General features: G+C 39.2%; 1 protein-coding gene across 3 annotated transcripts; it reads left to right on the forward strand.

Moving 5' to 3' along the window:
- Positions 1-837: 837 nt before the first annotated feature.
- On the forward strand, positions 838-17,935 carry TBX22 (T-box 22). Of its 3 annotated transcripts, none has more exons than XM_011967201.1 (9): positions 838-972; positions 8,396-8,572; positions 9,178-9,358; positions 10,179-10,280; positions 11,720-11,894; positions 12,841-13,005; positions 13,384-13,448; positions 14,126-14,211; positions 16,671-17,935. In XM_011967201.1, exons 2-9 carry the CDS (start codon positions 8,398-8,400, stop codon positions 17,279-17,281), a joined length of 1,560 nt encoding a protein of 519 aa, XP_011822591.1. In that variant the 5' UTR covers positions 838-972; positions 8,396-8,397; the 3' UTR covers positions 17,282-17,935. The 3 variants fall into 3 exon arrangements, with proteins under 3 accessions (XP_011822591.1, XP_011822592.1, XP_011822593.1); XM_011967202.1 differs by having other exon boundaries at positions 9,178-9,354; XM_011967203.1 differs by lacking the exons at positions 838-972; positions 8,396-8,572 and having other exon boundaries at positions 9,178-9,421.
- The last annotated feature ends 8,515 nt before the right edge of the window (positions 17,936-26,450 follow it).

Here is a 26,450-nt window from a genome sequence, read left to right on the forward strand (position 1 = left end):
GTCTTCTCTTCTCTGAGAGCCTCTTCACTGGAGGATAAAATAAGCATTGATTTTTCAAGGACCTATGGATCACTTATTGCTAGTAAAGTCTTCTGGCTTAGGGCCTTAAGCCCCTTTCGATTCTCTCTGAGTTACCCTGGAGAAATAAACCAACAAGTAAAAATCAAACATGTTCTATTTTGCAGCAGAAAAATGTGTCAGCCAAGGCATTTCTGGAATTCGCTGTGCATTAAATTGTGTGTGTGTGTGTGTGTGTGTGTGTGTGTGTGTGTGTGTGTGTTGGATCTTCCCTTTCAGAGGCGTAAAGTTTTGTTTATGTGGCGCTTGTGGACTGAGAGAGGGATCCTGGCCACTGAGAGCCTCTACACTGCCTGGGAATCACTGCCTGAGGCTGAATGGGTCCCTTAGTGGATGACTCCAGAGCTGAGCCCCTTGGGTGGAGCTCCTGAGCTGCTGTTGTTGATTGAGGATTGAAAAGCGTTTTCCAACTGCAAGTGCTCCTGCTGGGCATGGAAATGAGCTGACTAGACTTGTAAAGTCAATCCACTTCTGGTTCAAAGGCATTTTTCTCCAAGTGCATTATCCTGTAGCTCAGAGCACGATGCAACCAGGTATGGTTACAACAGGGAGGCTGAGGTAGGATGCGTGGTGCCTGCAGCCTTGAAGCTCTGAAAGCTGAAATCACAGACTGTCTTTGTGACTTCATGGCCAACCTTGAGTAAAAGCATGTCTTCTGTGGGAGAAGTTGCTGGAGTCCAACCCCGGAAGTAGCAAGTGCCTCTCCCACAGCTGAGGGCCAGAACACCACGTTCTCTTGTGCTCTGGCTCTAGTCCACTCTTCTCTGGGCTCTTGAGAAGAGCGGCTGCTGCAGGCATATGCAGAGTGAATGAGCTCTGACTGAGACTTGACTTCAGAATCACTGGGCTGGCCTGGCCTCTTGACACAGCAACACACTGCTTCTTGCCTTCCAGGTAAATACCTCTGCCTTACTGACCGTGTTATAGGTTTTAGGGGCACATTGGCACAGGGATTCTCCTCAGCCTCTGCCTCTCCTGTTAACTATCACTAACCAAGTCCCTAACATTAGGAAAGTCCAAGTGATAATTGTCAGTTTCATCTTTCATCAGCTGGGGTTTTGTGACAGAGATCTTGCCATCACTACCTCTCGGGGACTGAAAGTAGAATGTTAGTGCTCCTTAAAATTAATGAAGGCTAGACTTGTCCAGTAGGTTGAGAGTATGCTGTAATACCCAAAGAATCCAGCAATAGTCCCTCTCCTAGGTAGCAATGTTGCCAGAAGGCTCCCAGGCCCAGGATACTATGCATTAGGGCTCACAGATCTTGTTTAGAGAGCTAGGGAGCAAGGTGGAGGGACGAGAGTGCCTCCTGGAAGGTGAGGACTGAAGCCAACATGGTAGCCACTGAGCTGAGTGGCAGGTGTCTAACACTGAAAAGTGGCCCTAGCCAAGGGCTCTAAGCAGTGGTACTTTCTACTGAGGCTCTTCCCCAAGGAGCTCTAGATCACAGAGGCAGAAGGATTATTGGATCCTCTTTGCACTCACTTGATTTCAGGAGGAGGTCTGAAGTCCCAAAGCATGGGCATTGGGGTGAGAGAGGGAACATCAAAGTGTGCCAAAAGAAATTGTTTTATTTTACTTATTCTTGATTTTTCTCACTAGAGCTTGAGTTCATATACTGCATTGTAACACAAACACACAAGCACGCATACCACACACACATGCCCCTTCAAACTAGAGAAGGAGACTACAGAAAGCACCTGGCTATGAAAGGCATGTCAGGGAGTTTGCTGTAGGGTGGTATGGTTGCTTTGCTTCAGTTATCCCCATGGATACCTTATTGTCTTCTGTGATTTCTCTTTTGTATTTTTTTAAAATTTGTCTTTATTTCTTAATTATTAAAGCCTTCGCTTTTTCCCCTTGGAGCATCGATCAGGATTTACTAACTCTACAAACATTTATTTCATGAAGGAGCAGTTTTTTGTCTAGTAATGTTAATGTGGGGACCCTGGGAAGGGAGACAGTGTATGAAAGAAGGCATAGATTGGCTTCAAGCACAGGCAGTATAAGTGTTTGCCTATATTTGGTGTTTTGATAGACTTAGGGAAAATCCCTCGGCCTACTACCAAATACTTCTGACTGTCAGTACATCTGTGGTTGTTAGGCATTGAAAAGCCCTGATTAAATACAGATAATTATGAGAATATGGAAAGAAGCCTTTAGTACCTTATTCACATGCCCTAGGAATGATGGGGTAGGGTGCCAAGGTAAGAAGAGGAAAATATATTGTAAATAATCAGGAGTAATTAAATAATGAAAAGATCAGCATGAGATTTGGTGGGCCCAATGGAGTTCAGGATGATTTATTTCTTAACAGAAGGATCTGCTTCTGTTGGGCTCATGGCTGCCCAAATTAGGCAGAGCCAGATAATGACTCACTGATCTGAGGACTGCATGGTGAGAAAGCGTGTGTAGGGGAAGAGGATGTAAAGCAAGCATTTTTCTGGTTTTAGGAAGATAAAATCATTCTTCATAAACAGTATTTTTTTTTCAAAACTTCATTGATGCAATAAACTTGGCATATCCTCGTTCAAGTGATCTGAGCCAGTGATATTTTGCTACATGTCTGAATTATCTATTTTAAAATATCACACTGGCACCTGCAGTCATTTTTCAAATCCTAGCCCACTTTCTTTGGGGCTGATGCACATAGCATATTTGGAGGTAACTCTGACTCTCATCCTCATTTTTAAAAAGGCAGCATGAGGCCAGCAGCAGTTCAAGTCTGTAATTCCAGCACTTTGGAAGGTCAAGGCAGGAGGATCACCCTAGGTCAGGAGTTCAAGACCAGCCTGGCCAACATGGTGAAACCCTGTCTCTACTAAAAATATGAAAATTAGTCGGGCGTGGTGACATGTGCCTGTAATCCCAGCTACTTAGGAGGCTGAGGCAGCAGAATCACCTGAACCCGGGAGGCAGAGGTTGCAGTGAGCTGAGATCATGCCATTGCACTCCAGCCTGGGCAACAGAGTGAGACTCTGTCTCTGTTTCAAAAAAAAAAAAAAAAAAAAAAAAAAAGGCAGCATGAAAAAAAAAGAGAGAGAGAAAAGGAAACAGGAAAGAGGAAACATGGGGGTGGAGTAAGTAAAAGAAATGTATAAGACATAATACCCAAGTACACCCAAGTTAAAATGACCTAACCTAAAATTCACATACCACAAACTCAACCCATGAAAAAATATGATGTCCAGCAATCCTGATTGAGACTTCAGTTAATATATGACTGTGCAAGTTCCAATGGAGCACCAGAGAGGGGAGGTAACATAGAAAAGTACTGGGTTTGACTCTAGTTTGGTGTTGTTGTTGTGTGTGTGTGTGTGTATGTTTCTTTAATTTTGTTCGTTATGCTTTGTAGAGACAGGATCTTCTATGTTGCTCAGGATGGTCTCAAACTCCTGGACTCAAGCTATCCTTTTCCCTCAGCCTCCCAAAGCACTGGGATTACAAGTGTGAACCCATATACCTGGCCTTAAGTTCAATGTTTTAATGGAGAGTGTTTGAGGACTAAAAGAGAAAGGATGCATTTACAATTATTTATTATTTTCACTGCTCCAGGAAGTCAAAGGCAGCTGAAAGGTGACCATACAATGCCTCTTCTGGCAATTACTAGAATCACAATAGGGTAGTTAACATTTGGACTTTCAAAAAGGTTTTATCTTTTTCATTTATTCATTTATCCTGCTCAAAATTAGCCAACTACAAAACTGTCCCCATAATTCTGGGGACAAATTTCCTAGGAAATTTTTAAAAATTCTATCGACCTTAAGTTATTAATCCAGTGATGAAATAAGAAAATGTAGTTGTATGCTTTTGATATACTTCTGTTAGAATGAGAAATACAATGAACTGAAGCCTAATGTTGTAATTATTATCATAGAAAGGCCTTCACCATTTGATAGCAATATGAACACACGATTAAATTCAACAGAATACATTTTCCGGTAGCTAAAGTTTTTGCAAGCATAAGCATTTCGCTTCCAGTCCTCCCCATGAGAAGAACACAGTGAACACAGATAAGAATTTGTATCTCTACTTTTTCTTCCCCTACTCTACCGAGGAGCAAGAGTAACAAAGTTTGACGCGCATGACTCAATGACTAGATGAATAAAAGCACAGTCTTCTTGAGAGATTATATTGAATTAAGCCAACCAGAAGTTGAGGGATTCAGTGTGAGAATTACTTCAATATTAATTAGGCCACGTCCCTCAATTTCCTGAAGTAAGAACACACCTATGAGTTAGGGTCTTGTCATTAACATATTTTATCTAATCATATAAGAACATACACTTACATTGCATTGACAAATACCAAAGATATATTTCCAAGGATAAAATTGATAAAAACAGGTCATGTATTCTAGAAGACATGTTTCCTATGGATTTTTGAAATTCAAATGCAATCTTCTGGTTTAATTGACTAATTTTATTTATTAAAATAGTATTTGAATTTCTTTAAGAAAGTTGGCTTCCCTAAAGACTTTCAACCTTTTGAATCTGCTTTAGGATTTAACCAAAAGTTAGTGGTTCCAATGTTGATCCCAAAGTTTTCCGCTTCGAGTGTTTTGCCTCAAATAATTCATAGCTGTATAGTTGATAGAAAGATTAGCACATTCTTGAAATTAACTCCCATCATCTCTTTAATTTTGAAAACATCTGTGAGTGCTTATTATGTTCCAGGCTTTGTCCTAAGCGGTTTGCATGTTTTTTTTCTTTTTTTACTAAACCCTCAGATATACACACACACTTACAGAAACATACTGTATGATAAAAGTGTTAGAAATAATAGCTTTAAACGGTTAAAACAAAGAACTGAATGCAAAAAAAAAAAAAAAAAAAAAAAGACTTGTATAAGGTCATTCAGATAGAAAGTAGAGTCAGAATTTGAATCAGGTCAGTCTGAATCCAAAGTCTGTCTTCTTATATGGTGTACTGCTTGAGCCTTATTCCTATTTATTATCATAGCCTGAAGAATTCATGTAGAAAGTAAAATTTAGTCAATAGCATATAATTTTCCTATTCTCATAACCAGTAGTATTGACAAAGGAGAAAGAAGAGGAAAGGAAGAAAGAAAACAAGAAGAAGAAGGTGATCTTCCAAATTTTTATCAAGATGAGTGTATTTGTCAAGATTCTTTTGTCTACAAGTAATGGAAACCCAGCTGAAGCTCACTTAAGCAAACAAAGATAATTTATTTCTTCATGTAACTTAGCTAGCGCAGGCAAAGTTGAATTCAGGTACTCAAATGATGTTGCGGGGAAGCTGATTACATTTCCTGACTCTGCTTTCATTAGAGTGTTCATTAGAGTGTTCATTCAAAGGAGGTCTTTCCCAAGTAATGGCAAAAAAAAAAAAAAAAAAAAAAGGCCATGAGTAGCTTATTTCAGATTCATGTTCTACAAGCTTGGAACTATGCCAAAATATCTTAATCACGGGGAGTGGACAATTCAAAACCAACATTTTACTGTAAGGATTTTCCTATTATCAAACTTAAAAAACATATTCTTCTTTCTATTGTGGGCCCCTGTGGGTCTCAGAAATCTCCACATGCTTTGCTCTTTATAAGAGTCTCTTATAAAGGTTTATGGGTGTTCATGGATGAAATATAGAGATGCCCCAAAGAGACTTCCAGGTGTGGAGAATGAATTGCTGGCATTAGTATATGCGCCTCAGGCCCCCAATACCTGACAACCCAGTGCTTCAGCAGCTGACCAGATTGCAAAGTTAGTTATGAGATAATGCAATATTTTCCCCCTCAGATACGAGTTAACAGGAACTAACTATACTTTAGTCTAGTACATACAAGGGAGAGCTTAGCTACATATCTCCCAGTGATGTCAACAGATATATACAGAAATGGGAATGGAAAAAGTTCAGATTAAAAAATAAGAAATTCTGGATGACTAAATTACATGCATGTAATAAATATTAAGAAAGAAGTTTCTTCTGAGAAAGAAACTTACACCCAAGATATGCTATTTTCTCGATTTCAAAATATCACATCATATGTTAGGTAGTCTAAAATACTAGCACAGACATTGCAACAAACATCTTTTGCCTTATTTTTACAAAAATCTATTTAAAAAAAAGATACCAACCAAAGTTGTCCCTTTCTATACAAGGTAATGTCCTGCTTTTTAACAATAAAGTGAGCTAAAGTTAAAGGCAAGAAAATGCCTGTATTAGGAGATACTAACACAAATATTACATGGTAAATTGCACTCCAAAATTAACAAATAAACTCGACTTTTCTGTTTTTGAGTTGTGTATTTTAGCTAAGAGCATGCAATAAATAAAATATAGATGATAGATAGATAGATAGATAGATGGATAGACAGATTGATAGATAGATACATAGATAGATAATAGATATATCTTCTGAGTAAGAGGAAATGAACACTCTCCCCCCACTTTAATGGGTGCAAAAAGAAACAAATGCTCTTAAGAGATGTGGCAAAGATCACATGCAGATGTGGCTGTTTTCCAGCCCAAGTTCCCTATAGGAAAGTGGCCTTGCCCTGTGAGGTTCACTTTGCCTGTCTAGGATAGGAACAGTGTCTTTCTCAGTTCTGCATGGTGAGCAGTGGATAACTAATGATTGAGCCAAACCCTTCAGCGGCATCCAAGCTGTAACTAACCCTTGGCCATACTGAGATTTTTGGAGTGTTTAAAGTCATACCCAGTTGCCTGAAGATCTCCTCCCTATGACTGAATATCCCCCTGCCACCACCACTACCACTGTCATCACAGTGGCAGGGCACATTTGTACCTAAGTAGCTGAAATTAAAAGGACACACAGGTCTTTTACTCCCAGATTCCAGTATTGGCATATATTATAAGTTATTTCAAGTTGCATCTTATTTTAAATGAACTTGGATCGGCTTTACATGCCCTTTTTACCAATGTGTCAGAGGTGAATAATATAATTTTTCTGGAAAAATGCAAATGCCATTAGTTAAGATGCAACCTGCAAAAGAATCCAGGGGCACTTGATTTCTTATTTCTGATGAAAAGTATGTGACCAAGTCATGTGCACACAGGCAGACATCTCATATCTGCACACATAAACGTGTTCTTTGGACGTCGTAGACAAGTCTCTTCCCAAAAAAAAAAAAAGAAAAAAAAGAAAAAAAGAAAAAGAAACTTGTATATTCAGTTTAAGGAAAAGTAAAATCCAGCCCAAGAATATATTCCAGGAGACACTGGAATCAATCACTTAATCCAAACATTTTGAGTTATGCACATTCTTGGGAGCAAAGGCCCTTTTGTTGCCCTGCTGGTGGCCCTGGAGTTTTTAGACTATGTTTGCTGATTAAGTCCTGTGAGAAAAAAACAAAGGCTATGTATAGGAATATTGGGCTCTAGCAGAGGCAGGGCTTGAAGATCCAAGTTTTCTCTGATGCTTGACAGTGGCAACTGGAAGACTCCTGCCTATCCTCACTTCACTACCAGAAGAGAGAGGATAAACTGGCACAACTGCTGCTCACCTAGTTTGAGACTCCACCTGCAGAGCCAACTGGCCCCAAAAGCTTGTGCTCCTTTCTGTTTCCCAGTGCCTTCACTGGAGAGCAAAAGACCCTGATACATCTCTCTGGATCTGCTTAAAGTGGCCCCTCGTGGGCAATTATTTCGCATGTCTTTGAGTTTTATAATTTAATATAAAATCGTAACCTGTGTCTCCCTTTTCTCCTCTCTCTACCTCCCTATCTATAGCTTTTTTTCCAACAAGCCCCTAAACCCCCCTCCCTGTTAGACTATGAAGTGTCACTCACTGTGTTTTTTATGCTTCCAATAGTTTCCAAAACAAACAGTGGAGGCAGTGACCGGCTGGGTATTCACTGGATGCAACAGTAACTCCCAATCCCAGCAACCTGAGCCGCCATTGGCGGCAGGTCTGCTCCCTAAAAGGCGGGCACTTGCCAATTTCTGTGCTCTGCCAGGTCCTGGAATCGGGGATTTGAGGACTAATGGTCTGCACATGTCCACTGGGAGGAAGGGAGACTAGACTTTGAAGGACATATATACTAGTTTGATCTTCCTCTCCTTTTCTTTCGTCTATTCAAACAAAAACTATATATGTATATATAAAAATTACACACACACACACACACACACACATACACATACACACAAAATTGATTTATTTGAATACAGATCCAGAAATTGTTTTTCAGATTTGGGTTTTGGGTTTGGTTTTGTTTTGTTTTTCCTGCTTTCCCTCCTTCCTTTACCCTCCGTGCCCTCCGCCTGTGTCTCCCCCTCCCTCCCTAATCCAGTTCAGGTTGAAACTTTGCTGCAAAGAATCCCTTCACCCCCTCCAGGGATGGCTCTGAGCTCTCGGGCGCGTGCCTTCTCCGTGGAAGCCTTGGTGGGGAGACCCAGCAAAAGAAAATTCCAGGACCCAATACAGGAGGAGCAGCCTGAGCTGCAGGAGAAAAAGGGCGGAGAGGAAGAGGAGGAGAGAAGGAGCTGCGCTGCAGGGAAGAGCGAGCCGCTTGGTAAGTACTCCCATTGCCCTGAGCCGGTTGCCTGAGCTTACTGGTTCCGCATCTCTCCGCCTGGCTCGCGTCCCGACGCAGCCAGAGCCACATTAGGAGCCGCGGGACACCTCGACCACCTGGTGAAGGGGAAGTTTCAGCGCCTCCGAATCCTTCCCGGAATACAGCAGTTTCTTTGCGGTAAAGGGGAGGGTCCCTACATGATTGTGAAGTGAGTCTCTCATACATCCTCCTCCTACCTTCGCGGGAAGCTCTCAGAGCCAGCGGGTGGCTGTTGTATCCCGGGATGGGAAGCAGGGCGAGTTCCCAAATCCCGAGGGCATCCAGTCTCGGTTACCAACGTCTCCAAGAGAGTGAGGATTGGCAAATCTGAGGGAAAAAAAAAAGGCGGGCGGGTAGGGGGTGGTAGCGGGGCTGCACCTTTCACGGCCCCTCTTTCTCCATTAAGCGGACGCAGAGGGTGTTATGCGAAGCTTGGGGAATCTGTCGCCAAAGTTCCTAGGGAAGGTACAAGGCCTGTCTGCTCCAAGATAGGCACCAGAGAGAAGTGGGCATGTGAACTGTGACGCTGTCTTAAACCCTGAGCGCGTTTCTGTGTCCAGCAGAAAAACAACCTAAGACAGAGTCCTCAACAACTGCTTCCTCTGGCTGCGGCAGCGACAGCGGCGATGGCAACAGCTCTGAAAGTCTGGAAGAGAAAGATATTCAAATGGAGCTTCAAGGATCTGAACTGTGGAAGAGATTCCATGACATCGGGACTGAGATGATCATTACTAAAGCGGGCAGGTTCGGTTCTGCCCAAGCTGTTCACACGGGTCGCACACATTAGGCACTTAATTTACCGCTCTGGTAAGATGAGGAGTCTCCAGTTTCATGCTCTGGTACTCCTCTGTTCCTTTTCCCCAACTCCCTGACATACAGTAGAAAGCCATAGCCCCTCAATTGATAGGGCTCAGACTTACCTGGCCCCATGTAAGTGGCTCATTCTTCCTTTCCTGTACACTATGACTCAAATAACTCACTTCCCCGTCTCCTGCCTGTGTAGTATAAGACAAAAATCAGACTTTGGTCTTAGACTGTGGCCAGACCTCTCAGTTAAGGCCTCTAAGATAACCATGGACAATATTCCATGTCACAGTTCCTCGCGCCCGCCAGACCTGGCCCAGGTTATTTTGAGGTGAGCCATTCCCATAGCCACCTTTTGGCATGGGACAGCCACTTCACTGCAGCTGGTTATTTTGTGAGTCTTACAAATTTCAGCCTTCCACAAATCTGCTTCACAGGAAGTACCCTTGAAAAGGAGGTTGGGACACAGCTTTTTCTCTCATACTTTCTCTTCTATAGCTTTTTATTATGGTTGGGGAGGGACATGAACAAAGCCTTGTGATAATAATATTCTGCTCCACTTAGAAATTCCATGCTTGTTCAGTCAAGTATACAACCAACCATCTTTTCTCATTTGCAAATGCTATTCTTTGCTATTTTGAAATGGGAAGGGTATTGTGAATCCCTTCACTTTTTACTGAGTCAGCATTTGTCCAGAGCCACTCCCTCTTCCAAACATTTCTAAAAGCTCTTGGGTCAGTCCTTATTTTCTTTCTTACAGGCGGATGTTCCCCTCTGTTCGGGTCAAAGTGAAAGGGTTGGATCCAGGGAAGCAGTACTTTGTGGCCATCGATGTGGTGCCAGTGGATTCCAAACGCTATAGGTAATGGGCCCCATAGGATGGTACTCCATGCCCAGGCTAGGGCCAGGGATTTGAACCTTCAGACCTGCAACCTAACAGCACAACTTTGAAAACTCTAGCATGGGGAGTGGTGGTGAGCGATTGCTCTCCTGTGGGCTTTGGGAGTTGAATTTTCTTTTTCAAACTGGGTTTCCCAGTGAAAGAAGAGAAGTCTTCTTCCTCTCTTCTGCCCCCATCCCCTCTTGGAATGCAGTGAATTTAGGGCACTAATTAGAGCTTCAAATGTACCCCAAGCTTCTCCCTACCCACTGCTCTGGCCTTGGTTGTGTAAACTGCAGAGGGTGTGGGCTCTGGTGGCCAGAAGGGAAGGGGATTGAAGGAATTGTGGGAGAAATCCCCAGGCTCCATGGGAGCCTGGGTTTCTGGGGACACACTGGGCTCTGAGCTGTGCTGCTTTGGCAGCAGGAGCCCAGAAGGATGATCAATTTGCCACTCAAGGTCAGTCAAGCAGTTCCTGTGTCTAGGCCTGTCTTTTGGTCCATCTTTAATCTTTCCCCTGAAGCAATGTCTGGGTCTTAGAGAGTACAAGTATCATTTTCCCTTTATTTAAGTCCTCAACCTACAGCAGGCTGAAAGTGGCCCAATTGTTCTAAAGCCAAAAAGCCCTTGTGGGATACATCCCAGACACACCAGCTTGCCAACACTTTGACTCAGGGGCTTGGGGTCCAGTTCACGGTTGGAGGGGTGGGGAGGTGACAGCTGTTTACACTAGGGCTGTGAGCATTTGACACAGAGGCGGGTCCCTGGTCCTCCAAGGAGACAGCCCACCTCAAAACCAGAGCTAGCTTTGAAAGCAAGGAGAAGGCTCAGCTCAGAGGATTGCTGGGGCTGCAGTATGAAAACAGCAGAAAAAGCTGTTTGCTTCTCAAGTTGCAGCTGGCATGGGAATAGGTGCAAAACTGGGAAGTTGAGATTGGAAATAGTGTGAAAATCGGCCAGAGGCTGTGCAGGACTGTGTTCCTAAGAGTTTTCTTGATGTGAAGCCTTATTGGCAAAAGGGCTTCCACGAGGACTGGTGACAGTAGGCTAGACAGAAATACTTGTCAGCCCTCCACTTCTTCCCAGACTCTTCGCACCCAAAGCTAGTGGATTTTTCCATTGTCTCTGTGAGATAAAATGGGTTAGATCAATTTCTGTGGTGATTTCTGTGAGAAAATACAAACCAGACTTAGAAATCTCATGACATTTTACTTGCCCTGCACTTCATTGCATTTTGATGACATATGCTTATTTACAGTTTATTTTTTGCCCCTGAATGCTTGTTAGAAATTAAGTTGAATCTTCTGCTTACTTGCCCTTGAGATCACTGGGCTAATCTGGAGCAAAATCCTCAGGAACAGAACACAACAGCTCCCAGCTTATGCCTGCTGCGCCTAGTGCCACAGCATGTGTTTTTTCAGGTATGTGTATCACAGCTCACAGTGGATGGTAGCCGGGAATACAGATCATCTGTGCATCATTCCTAGATTCTATGTTCACCCGGACTCACCCTGCTCAGGAGAGACCTGGATGCGGCAGATCATAAGCTTTGATCGCATGAAACTCACCAACAATGAGATGGATGACAAAGGCCATGTACGTGAGCAAAATCCTTTACCCTGAGTAGGGAGGTGCCAAGGCTTCTGCCCACTGGCCACCCTGGAGAGGCCAAGGAAGCTTTTTGCAGATGCACATGTTGTGTTTTTTAGGAACTGTCCAAGCCCTGCACCTGTAAGTAAAGTAGCCAACCTAGGGCTCCTGAAACGTTTGTTTGGCATCTGAGAGTGCTGGCAACTGGGGGTGGCGAATATAGGGAGTTTGAGGACAGAAAGAGACCTGTTTAAGCCAGAATGCCTGGTCTGGGAGAGTAGGAGGGAACCATTCAGGCAGTTCTCAGGCACCATAGCCTCCTGGGCAATCACTGTGATCTCTGATTGCCTTCCTATAGTCCACGCAGTTGGATGGGCACCCAGTGTATTGTATGGTGTGGTGGAAGGATACAAGTGGGGGAATGTCAGACTGCAGCCTGGAAACCTCCCCAACAACCAACCCTCATAGGTACTATTGATCTTGCACATTGTAACTAGGTGCATCCCTGCTTCTGCCCTCCCCAGTCTGGCACTGTGCCAGCTACAAAAGGAAAGACGGAAGCTCCCAAGATTAGGAGGTAGGGTATGCCAGAAGGTTACCCACTATGTCCAAGCCCATCAGTTACTGCCATGAGAACCTGTAGCAGGCTAGCAGATCGCAGTGCCACTTCCACACCAGATGGTCGCCAATGTTTGAAGCAGGAAAAGGCCTCAATCTGGAAATGGAATCACTGCTGACGGGTGCCGCTGAGGTGCCTTTCTCTGGAAATGTTTTTAGCTCGGAGCGCCTCCCTCGGAGTGCCTCTGTTGGAGGCCAAATGGCATAACAAAATAGTTACCTAAGCCTCATCATTGCCTTTTTGTGTGCACGTGGTGGAGGTGGTCAGGAGAGAGAACTGGGGTTGGGGACTGGAAGCCAGTTTTTCTAACAGCATTGGTCATTTCTCCTCCAGATTATTCTGCAATCCATGCATAAGTACAAACCCCGAGTGCACGTGATAGAGCAAGACAGCAGTGTTGACTTGTCCCAGCTTCAGTCCTTGCCCACTGAAGGGGTTAAAACATTCTCCTTTAAAGAAACTGAGTTCACCACAGTAACGGCTTACCAAAACCAACAGGTAAAGCTGGTCATGTCTCAGGCAAATGGAAATGGCTCCAGAGGGACCTTGGGATAGAGGCTAACTGCAATCAGTTGCATTTTCCACAATTCTAAATAAAAATCATAGTTTTATTGAATTGTCATCCATGCAAGTTTGATAATGAATTGTGTAAATCTTATGTGAGAAGGCAACTCCAGAATGTAATTTATAAAAGTAATGATTTATAAATAGGAGATAACCATTCTAAATATGACTTGCAATATGGTTACATTTATTTAAATTGTCATATTACATGTTGCAACATCTTTTCTGGTGGTTGTAACCACTATAAGCAACGGTGACAGTGTTCTTACTGAAAGCAATGATATTATCTTTCTCTCTCTATTGAATCCATAGATTACGAAACTAAAAATAGAAAGAAATCCTTTTGCTAAAGGATTTAGAGATACTGGAAGAAACAGGTAAGCAGCATAGCAATGACATCTAATATTGATGTAGCTAGCTATTTTCACAAGTTTTTATTTTTATTTTTATTTTTTTTTCCGAGATGGAGTCTTACTCTGCTGTCCAGGCTGGAGTGCAATGGCGTGATCTTGGCTCACTGCAACCTCCGCCTCCAGGGTTCAAGTGATTCACTTGCCTCAGCCTCCCAAGTAGCTGGGATTACAGACACATGCCAACAGGCCCGGCTAATTTTTGTATTTTTAGTAGAGACGGGGTTTCACCATGTTGGTCAGGCTGGTCCTGAACTCCTGACCTTGTGATCCGCCCACCTCAGCCTCCCAAAGTGCTGGGATTACAGGCGTGAGCCACCACGCCCGGCCCCCCACAAGTTTTAAGGATAAGAAAACTGGCTCAGAGACTCAAACGCTCTAAATTTTGTAATTAGTAGGTGGTAGAAAAGGAACCCAGATATTTTGTGTCCAAAACATTACTTCCTCCCACTCCTTTGCTACTCAGTATTAAGATCTTGCTTATTTTAGAATTCTAGGTTTAACTGAATTTTATTCAGAAGTCTAGCTGTATAAAAGAGAAATATTTAAAATAGTTACATCTAAAAGACATAGCAAAATAACTCAAAATCATTATGTTCAGAAATTGCATTCTGGGGATGCTGAAAGTTGACTCTCTTTTTTAGGGGTGTATTGGATGGGCTTTTAGAGACCTACCCATGGAGGCCTTCTTTCACTCTCGATTTTAAAACGTTTGGCGCAGACACACAAAGTAAGAAAACTTGGAACATTTGTTTTATTTTTACATATTAATTAAATAACAACATCCAGAACACTTGTACCAAATACTATACAAAGGGATATGTACATGCAAGAAAATGTGTACTTACAGCTAAGTGGGTGTACCTCTGCCTGAATGATGAGGTAAGAGGCATAAAGGGAGGGAAGCTGGCATAAAGGAAGAGAATAGAAATGTGGTAATTGTGGACTTATTGACATATGTTAGTAAGTTATCTTACACCCTGTGATTTTCAGATTTCATCTGGATTCTTCAGCCTCTCACTATCTCACGTTCTTTAGGATATGCCTGTGGTGCATTTGTAGCCTGATTTGCAGACATGTTACTATTGAAATGAATAGTTTATCTTTTATGAGGACCTTTCAGTACACGTTAAAATAACTTTCATTAAATTCATCACTTAGTTCTAATTTTCCTCTTTTTTGTCCATGGGGAAAGTAAATGTTAAAAATAATACTAAGTCTTCACAATTTAATTGCCACAAGCATTTAAAAATAATTGCAAGATATTTATTCTCAGATGGTACATTACATGACAAAGTAATAACAATTAAATAATGCAGACTTTCTGGTGGAAGAATACCTAATTTGCTCTGATAGTTAATAATAAACAGAATAATTTTTACTTGAAAATGACATGGATTTTTTATCCCTTTATCTTTACTCCATCGGAGTTGCTTGACTTTGACCATTAATTCAAGGTTACAACTACCAAGCAAAATCAACATTATAGTTAGGTTGAGTTTTACATGATGCCATAACGACTAACTGAAAAGGGAAGAAGTGAAGTCTAATCATTTGGTGAAATATTTCACTGGATGATTGTCTCGATATGGTTTAGGGAATTGCATGAAAAATATATAAACACTTATTTCACAGTGTCGATTTAACCAGTAGCATCTAGGAAGCATACTTTTAAAATATCCAAGTCAAAACAAATGCGCATTAATAAAGAAAAAGTTAAAGATGATCATGAAATGTTAAAGTACACAGTTTTCTTAATTATTTAAGATACCCAAAATGCTCTCAAATTGCAAATGAGTTACTAGTTTCTTAAATAACTTTTAAATGCTTTATTATAAAAGATATTTGCAATCTTGTTGATGAAGGTTTAGGATATGTCTACATACACAAAAACAGTTAAGAAAACAGCAACACTAAAAAAAGAAACAACTTGGTCAAATCCAGCCAATAACCAATTGTTTGAATTCAGACATTTACAAAAATAAGGTTTAGAGTTTCCTGGACCTTGTAATTATCCCTAGTTTTAGTAGAGCTAGGCAAACATAAAAGATCACCAAACATCATTGATATGAATCCTTACATTCATCTTTATGTTTCTTAACTTGCAAAATTGTTTCCAACTCTTAAGATACAATGCAGTATGGAAATTGCCCCATTCATTGTTTTGTATTAGAAAAAAAAGCTAAGGCTTTTAAATATATTGCTTTCATTTATACAAGACTATTTTCATGTACACTGATTTTTAAATCAGTGGTCAGAGGAATTTTTTAAATCATTGTAACTTTGGTCAGAGGAATTTTTAAAATCAGTATACCTTTGGTCAGAAGAATTTAAAAAATCAATGTACATGAAATCTATGCATTCTATCTATAAATTAAATCTACATAATCCAAAACAACCAATTTGTTCATCTTAAGTACTAATTTTAGTAATTTTTTAAGATTACTAAAAATTATTTATTATGTAAATATTTTAATTTTTAAAATAATAAAACTAGTTTGTGTTTGTAAGATATAATTGACTCCGAGTCATAATTGGATTTCTTTGTAATTCTTTGGACAAATGTGATTCAAGTGCCTAGCACAATATTTGAGCAAATGAATGCTTAATACATGATACATAGTAGTAGTGCTAAAAGTAATAGTGGTAGTAGTATAGATCAGTGGTCCCCAATCTTTTTGGTACCAGGGGCCAAGACAATTTTTCCACGAACAGTGGGAGTTGGGAGGCGATGGTTTCAGAATGAAACTGTTCCACCTCAGATCATCAGGCATTAGATTATCATTAAAGAGCACTCAACCTAGATCCCTCACATGCACAGTTCACAATAGAGTGTGCGCTCCTATGAGAATCTAATGCTGCCACTGATCTGACAGGAGGCAGAGCTCAGGCAGTAAGGTAATGCTCACTGGCCTGCTGATCATCTCCTGCTGTCCAGCCAGATTCATAACAGGCCACAGACCTGTTCCAGTGGGTAGCCCAGGCAATAGGGATACCTGGTATAGATACTATATTGAACTTTGGTCAGAGGAATGAGCAGGTCCTGTCTCAAAGAAGCTAAAAGAACTGTGAACTCACAAGGAAAGTTAATCTAAGGATGAAGCAGGGATAGTGATGGGTATGATTACTAATATAGCAGGAACATCAAATGTCAAGTTCATTATTCATTGACTGAATTGTCATTCACAGGTGGAAGCAGTGGCTCATCTCCAGTGACCTCTAGTGGAGGGGCCCCCTCTCCTTTGAACTTACTTTCTCCACCTTGCTTTTCACCTATGTTTCATTTACCTACAAGTTCCCTTGGAATGCCCTGTCCAGAGGCATACCTGCACAATGTCAACCTGCCTCTTTGCTGCAAGATTTGTCCAACTAATTTTTGGCAACAGCAACCTCTTGTTTTACCGGCTCCTGAAAGACTAGCAAGCAGCAACAGTTCTCAGTCTTTAGCCCCACTCATGATGGAAGTGCCTATGTTATCTTCCCTGGGGGTCACCAATTCAAAAAGTGGTTCATCTGAAGACTCCGGTGATCAGTATCTACAAGCACCTGATTCTACCAGTCAAATGTTGTATGGATTACAGGCACCTGGAAATATTTTGCTGCCAAACTCCATCACCCAAGAAGCACTTAGTTGCTCCTTTCATCCTTCCTATGGCTTTTATAGATACAATTTATCTATGCCGTCTAGACTGATAAATGGTCCCAATCATCTTAAAGTGAATGACGACAGTCAAGTTTCTTTTAGAGAAGGCAAATGTAATCATGTTCATTGGTATCCAGCATTTAACCATTACCTTTAGTAAAACAATAGCATTTCTAGAACAATTACATGTAAACGAATATTTTCTTTATTTGTAGCCAAAGAAATTTCAACAGTTATTGGTCTTAAAAAGCATCATTACAATAAGTATTTCTTTGTTATGCATTTAAAGATTTAAAGTGCCTTATCAAATAATATTCACGAAGAGCTGTTTATAATGTCAAGTGCAATGTATAGGAATCTCTGATTACAGTGGCCTTGAGCTTCAAAATGAGCTATGCAATAAATATTATTTGATGATACTCCACCACTGAAAATTGATGCTAAGCGATGGGATTTTCAATTATAGTGTAGCTGGTTCACCATGATAACTGCATTTTACACATTGACAATGACAAAAAGAAGATGGATGTAACTCATGCAAGCAGTGAAGCAATTTCAGTTTTAACAATGAAGATTGGCTTTAGTGTCATTATCTAGTGGTTGTAGAAAAGAATTTAATTATTTGTTTGCCTTATGCCTTTATACTTTGCTGTTGAAGAAACTGCTAATCTCAATTTAAGATACAAATAAGGACACAAACTTTCAAGTATTATATTTTATTTATCTTTGTAGCCTAAAGACCATTTGATCTAGAAGGAACACAAAGATCAAATGAAAAGTAAAACACTCTAATAAATTTGCTTTTATTTTCTTTTATTTTTGGATAAATCCTAGATAAAACTTGTTCACGTATTCCTTTAACACATCTGGTATTTTACACAATATTAGAAAAACATATTATTATAGTTTTCTAAGAAGATAAAGACATTATGATTATAAGAGGGAAAATATATTTGAATCCATAAATATGAAAATATCATTATTCTGGTATGATTTGACTCCACTCTTGTATGTCAATCATAGTGAATTAAACTAAACAAAAGTGGAATAATATTTGAGTTTATGAAGTTGAAAAGATTCCTTTCACCAGGCCCTAAATTTCTGAAAATAATTATGAGGTATAACCTATACATAGCCAGCATATCTTTAAGATGAATCAGATACTGAGTTTATGCTAGTAACTCTAGACATTTTATTAAGCCAAGCCCTTTAATATCACAATGGAATTACTTGACTTTTGACAAACTAAGCAAACTGCTAACTGATTTTTCTGATTTTTCCAACACATATAAAGAAGAGCATATCAATTATTTTGCTTAAAATGATTATTTCATCCCAAATATGCCTTATAAATGTGCCTTCCTATATATGTATTAAAACTATGTGCCATTCACTCCTGGGAGTAGGGATAGGATGCCACATGATTGCATTCAAATTAAGTATTCTAGTCAAGATGAAGTATTATTTGCGATCTAATGTAATTAGATACTGTTGCAAAAGTCTTTAAGAAATAAAATGTATACCACCCAGGTTTATTAAACCAGAAATTAAAACAAGAAAAGACATTTTATTTTTGACTACTCCCAAACAGGAAAGCTAAAGGCTGACTTTAATTAGTAAAATGGATTGTTACTTTTTAAGCAGAAACCCTTGTATCAGATTATAAATGAAACATTCAGAGGTCTACATGGCAGAACCTCAGTAATTGGCAAGAGAAAGTATTTAACTGAAAAATCAAAGAAATATCTGGGTTGCTTTTTAGTGACTATTTAAAAGAAGGGATTAATTTTGGAGCTTCTCCAGAATACATATACCCTATGCTGTATGTGTCAGATAATATGACTATATGTTACTCATATAAACTAGTAATATGTGATTACATTGGTAATGGTGATTAACATAAAGGGGCAAACGTTTAAATACAAGGAGGAAACATTTATGTTGTTACATTAAATAATATTCATAAATTGTCATTTTGAACTTTTAATTGAAGAAGTAAACAAGGAAAAACCTTCACAGATAATTAGACTTGGAAGAAACCTGAAGAGATTCAGTAAGCAATCCCCTGCTTCTGAGCAAGTGACTCATTTGCAGAAATCTTCTAACAGCTCTAATTCATGCACAGTAAATATTTAGTGTCTTCAACTATTTTCTGTTTAATAAATTCTTACTCCTCAATGGATGGTGCAAAACTCGAGTAACTGGGTAAATTGATGCTATGGTTATGAAATGAAAAACAAAATGATATGTAATTCTATCATTTTCACCTGCATCAACTTAACGTTAGACTTGCTTTAGAAATCTACAAAAATCCAAAACCACTTTTGTTGGACTAAGTGTGTAATAGCCTATAAAAGTGACCAAATGATACTTAATAGACCCCAATATCTAACAATTAAAACCTCTATTTCCATCTGATTTGACCATATATATATGGGAACCACTTCTTTTTATATTCCTCCTTAATTCAGCTCACTAAATTTGTAAAATCTGATTCTTAACCTGACCTGGTTATATGACTTACCACAAATAAATATAGGGAAAGTAAGCATTTCATTAACTGTAAAATTTGTACGTTGAGTCAGAAAATAAATGAATGGTACTTTACCCTTTCACAGTCCCCAGTCAAGCTCAGACCTGTAGTCAGATTCTCTGGTCAGGAAGGTATTATTTTATGGAACAATCAGTCAGCTGAAATAAGGACTTAAAGTATGAGCCTGGTTACAAAACACATATCTAAGTAGATAAATTCTCTATTCATTATACTTTAAAGACCAATATATAGCTTTAGGTAATATAATTTAGACATCAAACTCTAATGCCATTATTTCTTTTCACCATACAGAGGGGTTAAGCCCTCTGGAAATTACATTTTGAAGTATCATATATAACTACATAATTTTAGAGCCTCCAAACTCACATAATGTCATTGCTCCTATTCATTGTGCTTGAAAATGAGGAGTTTTATTTTCCTCAATCTATGAAGATAGATATTCATGGTATTTCACTGCTATTAAACATAGATTCTACATATACTCTGGGAATGGACATGACTTCATTCTTTTGTGAGGTTGAAGCATGTCTGTAGGATGAAAAGAGATGAACAGTTAAATCATCAAGTGATAATTCAGTGAACCATTCCATTATGGAAGACTTCCCTTTTATTCTCCTAATCATTTTTTATTATGCACCCTGGGGGGAAGCCATGGCTCACCTAAACCAGGTAATATGTATATTTAAGTATTGCTGGTATAATGCTGAACAAGAACATGACTGAAACAGATGTTTTGTATAAGTATTTAAAAAATATTTTACAAAAAATAAAGTAAAAAAGTATATTTTACAAAGGTCTACAAACATGCTAATGATGAAATTTAGATGCTTTAAGATAATCAAATTATGTGTATACAGTAGGGTAGTATGTGGTCATTATCTCTTTACTAAATCTCAGTAACAAATCTTTTCCTTATCTGAATATGCAGTTTGATAAATTCCATATGTCACACTGTAACACGCGTGTGTATACACACACACATACACACACAGAATCAGTGGTGTTTTACTTTTGTTTTGTTATTAAATAATTTACAGTGTGCTGCTTTTTCTCCCTCCCCTCCCCAATAAGAGATGCTACAAAGAACACCTTGTCGTTACATACTTATACTATTAGTTATAGATACTTCTGGGGAAAGGCAGATTTAAGCACACTTAGAAATGTCCAACTGCATGTACTGTACTTTGTGAATTGAATTGACAGGGCGAAAGTATAATATTTTTACTCGGATTTAGAGATATGTTGCATTTGTGCTGAAAAATTTTTAATTAGCCAAAATAACCATAATATTGTGTTATAAAGCAACAGTTTACCAGTTGATTTCACTAGAGTCTAACATGTTTATTGGAGCAGTTTAAAACAAACCAAATACATAGCTTAGGCAGTTGCTTTGATATAAATGCCTTGGTATACATTTAATCTTCTTAAGTTTGGCCTGCAATTAAATGATAATTTGTATTAAAACTGTGCAAATAAACATGGGTTGGTTGACAACATAAAACAGAACAAATAGATATACAGAACACTGGAAACATATTCAGTATTAAAACTATTTACATGTGTGGTGCTGGCCAAATTTCGACATGCTGTTTCAATAAAACACTGAGAGGAAAAAGACTAGTATAATTTCCTTTCAAAGTTTCAAATGTTCATGTTTACAAATTTGTACTGCACATTGATATGTATACATACATTATAGTCAGCAGATGTACAAAAATAGTTACAGGATCTTTCTACTTAGCTGAAGTGTATCTACATGTCTATTGGCTTTATCTTTTAAACTGCCTGAGAGTCACAAACTTTAAAGTTAAATAGAATAGAAAACCTTGAAATTGTAGTACTTTTTGATCAAGTTATTATATTTTAATTGTTGTTAAAGGTGGCAGAATTTTGATTTTGATTGAACATCACATACTTATGCACATGATAAAGTATAATGTAATATCTTGGTTGTAGAGAATGGTATAAATAGTTCAAATTTTTCTAGAACTGAAAAGTAATAAAATCATGAGTATACAATGATTGAAAGTTAATGTATTTAAAGATTTTTTACTGAATACATAGTTCAGTCTATCTTTCATTTTTATGGTCATTCTTTTAGAACATGTTGATGTTTTGGAACTGTAAAATTATTTCAATTTTGCCTGAAATCGCATTTTCACCATTTCCTTTGTGACATACAGATTTTGTGACCTTTCTACCAATTACACTGTGTAATCATACCGGTTTTCTTCTTTATTGATAATTGCAAATTATAGAAAAAAATTACTTAATAAAAACATCAACAAATAGATTATTTTTTGGAAGAGTCATTGGTTTCTCAGTAAGACCCAAGTTGAAGTAGAAAAGTTACTCACTGCTGTACCTACGCTAACATTGTATTTGGTTTTCTTTAAAGGGAACCCATACACAAGCCAAACAGTGTTTGTTACATTAATAGCTATGTTTTGCAAAACTCACATTGAATCCTCTCCAAATCATGAGAAAGAACTGTTTAGCAAAAGTATAATGAGTTTGCAACCTGTCACTATGATACTTTGCTATAATTGTACATTGGTGAGGCAATGGTGAGGATGGGACATCACATTTCAAAAGGCTCTGTAGGCTCTAGCACCACATATATATGGCATTAGGGTAAACTAATCCACTGTTTGCACTCAAGTGTTGTAGCAAATTCAGCAGGTCTCTGGGTGTGATTAATCAAGGCTGTTGCCCCTAGCCCTTGGGTAGGCAGGATACAGTGTCTTCCAGTGGGTAGTTGGGATTGCATATCCCAGCTGTTGCTAACAAAGCCCTGATGCTTCACACACACACATCTATTATGCTACCTTTTAGTTTAGTTATTCATATGCATGTCTCTTCTACTAGATTATGAGTGAAGGAGGAATGGTATTTTTTATTTTTACTTATTTTTAAAAAATAATTTTAACTTTTATTTTAGATTCAGTGGAGGAACAGGTGTAGGTTTGTTATCTGGATATATTGCATGATGCTGAGGTTTGGGATATGATTGAGCCCATCACCCACGTACTGAGCATGTTACCCAATAGCTAGTTTTTCAGCTCTTGCCTCTCCCTCCTCTAGTAGTCCCCAGTGTCTCTTGTTGCCATTTTTATGTCCAAAAGTACCTATTGTTTAGCCCCCACTTATAAGTGAGTAAATGTGGTATTGAGTGTTCCATTTCTGTGGTAATTTACTTAGGATGATTACCTCCAGCTGCATGCATGTTGCTGCAAAGGACATGATTTCATTCTTTTTATGACTGCATAGTATTTCATGGTGTATATGTACCACATTTTTTTGGTCCAATCCAGAGTTGATGGGCACCTGGGTTACTTCTACATCTTTGCTATTGTGAAAAGCACTGCAATGAATATATAAGTCCATGTGACTTTTTGGTAGAATGACTTGTTTTCTTTTGGATATATACCCAATAATGGTATTACTGGTTCAAATGGTAATTCTGTTTTAAGTTCTATGAAAAATTTCCAACCTGATTTCCACAGTGGCTAAACTATATATATATATAGTTATGTACATATACATATAGTTTGCACTCCCACCAGCAGTGTCAAAGTGTTCCCTTTTACAACATCCACACCAACATCTATTTTTTTTTTTAAATTGTGGCCATTCTTGCAAGAGTAAGCTGGTATTGCATTGTGGTTTTGATTTGCATTTCCCTGATAATTAACAATGTTCAGCATGCTTTCATATGCTTGTTGGCCATTTGTATATCATCTTTTGATAATTCTCTATTCATGTCCTTAGCCTACTTTTTGATGCTAATTTTTTTTATTGCTGATTTCTTTGAGTTCCTTTTATATATTGGATATTAGTCCTTTGTTGGATGCATAGTTTACAAAGATTTTCTTCCACTCTGTGGGTTGTCTCCTCTGCTGACTATTTCTGTTGTTGTGCAGAAGCTTTTTAGTTTAGTTAAGTTCAATCTATTTATCTTTGTTTTTGTTGCATTTGCTTTTGAGTTTTGGGTCATGAAGTCTTTGCCTAAGCCAATGTCTAGAAGAGTTTTTCCAATGTTACCTTCTATAATTTTTACGGTTTAAGGTCTTAGATTTAAGTCTTTGACCAATCTTGAGTGATTTATGTATAAGGCGAGAGATGAGCATCCAGTTTCATTCTTCTACATGTGGCTTGCCAATTATCCCAGCACCATTTGTTGAATAGGGTGTCTTTTCCCTCTTTATGTTTTTGTTTGCTTTGTCAAAGATGAGTTGGTTGTAAGGATTTGACTTTAATTTTCTATTCTCCATTCTCTTCTATAGGTTTACATGCCCGTTTTTATTCCAGTATCATATCATGCTCTTTTGGTAAATATAGCCTTGTAGTGTAGTTTGATGTTGGGTAATGTGATGCCTCCAGATTTGTTCTTTTTGCTTAGTCTTGATTTGGCTATGCGGGCTCTTTTTGGGTTCCATATTGTTGGGAACAGGCCTGAAATCTGGCCATAAACTGGCCCTAAAACTGGTCACAAACAGAATCTCTGCAGCACTGTGACATGTTTGTGATGGCCATGATGCCTACACTGAAGGCTGTGGTTTTTTCGGAATGAGGGCAAGGAACATCTGGCCCACCCAGGGCGGAAAACTTCTTAAAGGCATTCCTAAACCACAGACAATAGAATGAGCAATCTGTGCCTTAAGGACATGTTCCTGCTGCGGATAACTACCCGAAGTCCATCCCTCTGTTTCGGCCCATCCCTTTGTTTCCCATAAAGAATACTTTTAGTTAATCTATAATCTATAGAAATAATGCTTATCACGGGCTTGCTGTCAATAAATATGTGGGTCAAACTGTGTTCGGGGTTCTCAGCTCTGAAGGCTGTGAGTCGCCTGATTTCTCACTCCACACTCTATATTTCTGTGTGTTTGTCTTTAATTCCTCTAGCACTACTAGATTAGGGTCTCCACGAACAAGCTGGTCTCAGCAAGTAGTGCCTATATGTGGGGCTCGAACCTGGGTCGAAGGGTCACCAGAGCAATGATTGGGGAATGTGAAACTAAGCCGGAGGACACCCGAGTATGCTTAAGCAATCCCCATGGTGAGTAAGAAGGGGAGCTTGGAAGCATCAGGGTAATAATGGGACAAGTGTGGACTCTGGTTTGTTCCACCTTGGAAACTTTTCACACTAAGGATGAGGAGGAAGGAAAGCATAATAAAGTAACAGAAGAAGTGACAGAGCAGGGTTTTTTGCCAGCTAAAGCCAAAGCGGCAAAGGAGGAAGAGGTTCATCCCTATCCTTCTGCATCCCCTCATTATTTTGAAGAAAAGGAGTGGCCTGACCCTCCAGATCTTTATTTTCCAGAGGACATTGGGTGAAAAGTAGTGGCCCCAGTGACTGTTCGAGCAGTGCCTCGAGTGACCGCTCAGTTCTATTCAGGCAGGAATTCAGCAAGCTAGATGAGAGGGTGATATAGAGGCTTGGCAGTTACCTGTTGGAATACACCCCCCAGATCAACAGGGAAATACTATATCTGTATTTCAGCCTGTTCCTTTTAAATTACTCAAAAAATTTAAGCAAGCTATTTATCAATATGGACCAGGTTCTCCTTTTGTAATGGGACTGTTAAAGAATGTTGCTGTCTCCAGCCAGATGTTGCCAGCGGTGATGGTAGTAGGATTACTTCTAGGTAGATCTAGTTTAAATTTAAAAGGAGTCCAAGTACAAACAGGAGTCATTGATTCAGATTATAATGGGGAAATTCAAATTGTCATATCGACTTCTGTTTCCTGGAAAGCAGAGCCAGGAGAGTGTATAGCACAGCTCCTGATTGTGCCATATGTGAAAATGGGGAAAAGTGAAATTAAATGAGCAGGAGGATTTGGAAGCACAAATAAACAAAGCAAAGCAGTTTATTGGGTGAATCAAATTACTGATCGATGTCCTACCTGTGAAATAACTATTCAGGGAAAGAAATGTAAAGGTTTGGTAGAAACAGGAGTGGACATTTCAATCATTTCTCTACAGCACTGGCCATCTGTGTGGCCAATTCAATCCACTCAATTTAACATAGTTGGAGTTGGTAAAGCCTCTGAAGTATATCAAAGTAGTTATATTTTTCATTGGAAAGGGCCCGATGGACAACCTGGGACTATTCAACTAATTGTAACTTCTGTACCTATAAATTTATGGGAGAGAGATTTATTACAACAATGGGGAGCAAAAGTTCTAATTCCAGAGCAATTATATAGCCCTCAAAGTCAACATATGATGCATGAAATAGGGTATGTTCCTGGTATGGGACTAAGAAAAACTTTGCAAGGTTTGAAGGAACCACTTCAAGTGGAAAGACAAAGTTTCTGCCAAGGTTTAGGATATCATTTTTGATGGCAGCCATTGTTAAGCCTCCAGAACCTACACCTTTAAAATGGTTAACAGATAAGCCAATTTAGATAAAACAATGACCACTGAGTAAAGAGAAACTGGAGGTTTTAGAGAACTTAGCTACTGAAAAATTAGGAAAAGGACACATAGCTCCAACATTTTCCCCTTGGAATTCTCCAGTTTTCATAATTAAGAAAAAATCAGGTACATGGAGAATGCTAACTGACTCAAGAGCCATTAATTCAGTTATACAACCTATGGGTTGTGTATTATAGCCAGAACTGCCTTCTCCTGCTGTGATTCCAAAAAACTGGCCTTTAATAGTCACAGATTTACAATACTGTTTCTTTACTATACCCTTAGCTGAGCAAGACTGTGAATGGTTTGCATTTACAATTCCCACAGTTAACAACCTGCAGCCTGCTA

Source organism: Mandrillus leucophaeus, unplaced genomic scaffold, assembly GCF_000951045.1.
Source record: "Mandrillus leucophaeus isolate KB7577 unplaced genomic scaffold, Mleu.le_1.0 Scaffold791, whole genome shotgun sequence".
In the NCBI taxonomy this organism is placed as follows: Eukaryota; Metazoa; Chordata; class Mammalia; order Primates; family Cercopithecidae; genus Mandrillus; species Mandrillus leucophaeus.

Coding starts and splice junctions, on each gene's coding strand:
- TBX22 (XM_011967201.1), top strand. CDS start 8,398: ATGGCTCTGAGCTCTCGGGCGCGTGCCTTCTCCGTGGAAGCCTTGGTG. Junction 13,006..13,383: donor CGGCTTACCAAAACCAACAG/GTAAAGCTGGTC, acceptor TTGAATCCATAG/ATTACGAAACTAAAAATAGA. Junction 13,449..14,125: donor AGAGATACTGGAAGAAACAG/GTAAGCAGCATA, acceptor TCTCTTTTTTAG/GGGTGTATTGGATGGGCTTT.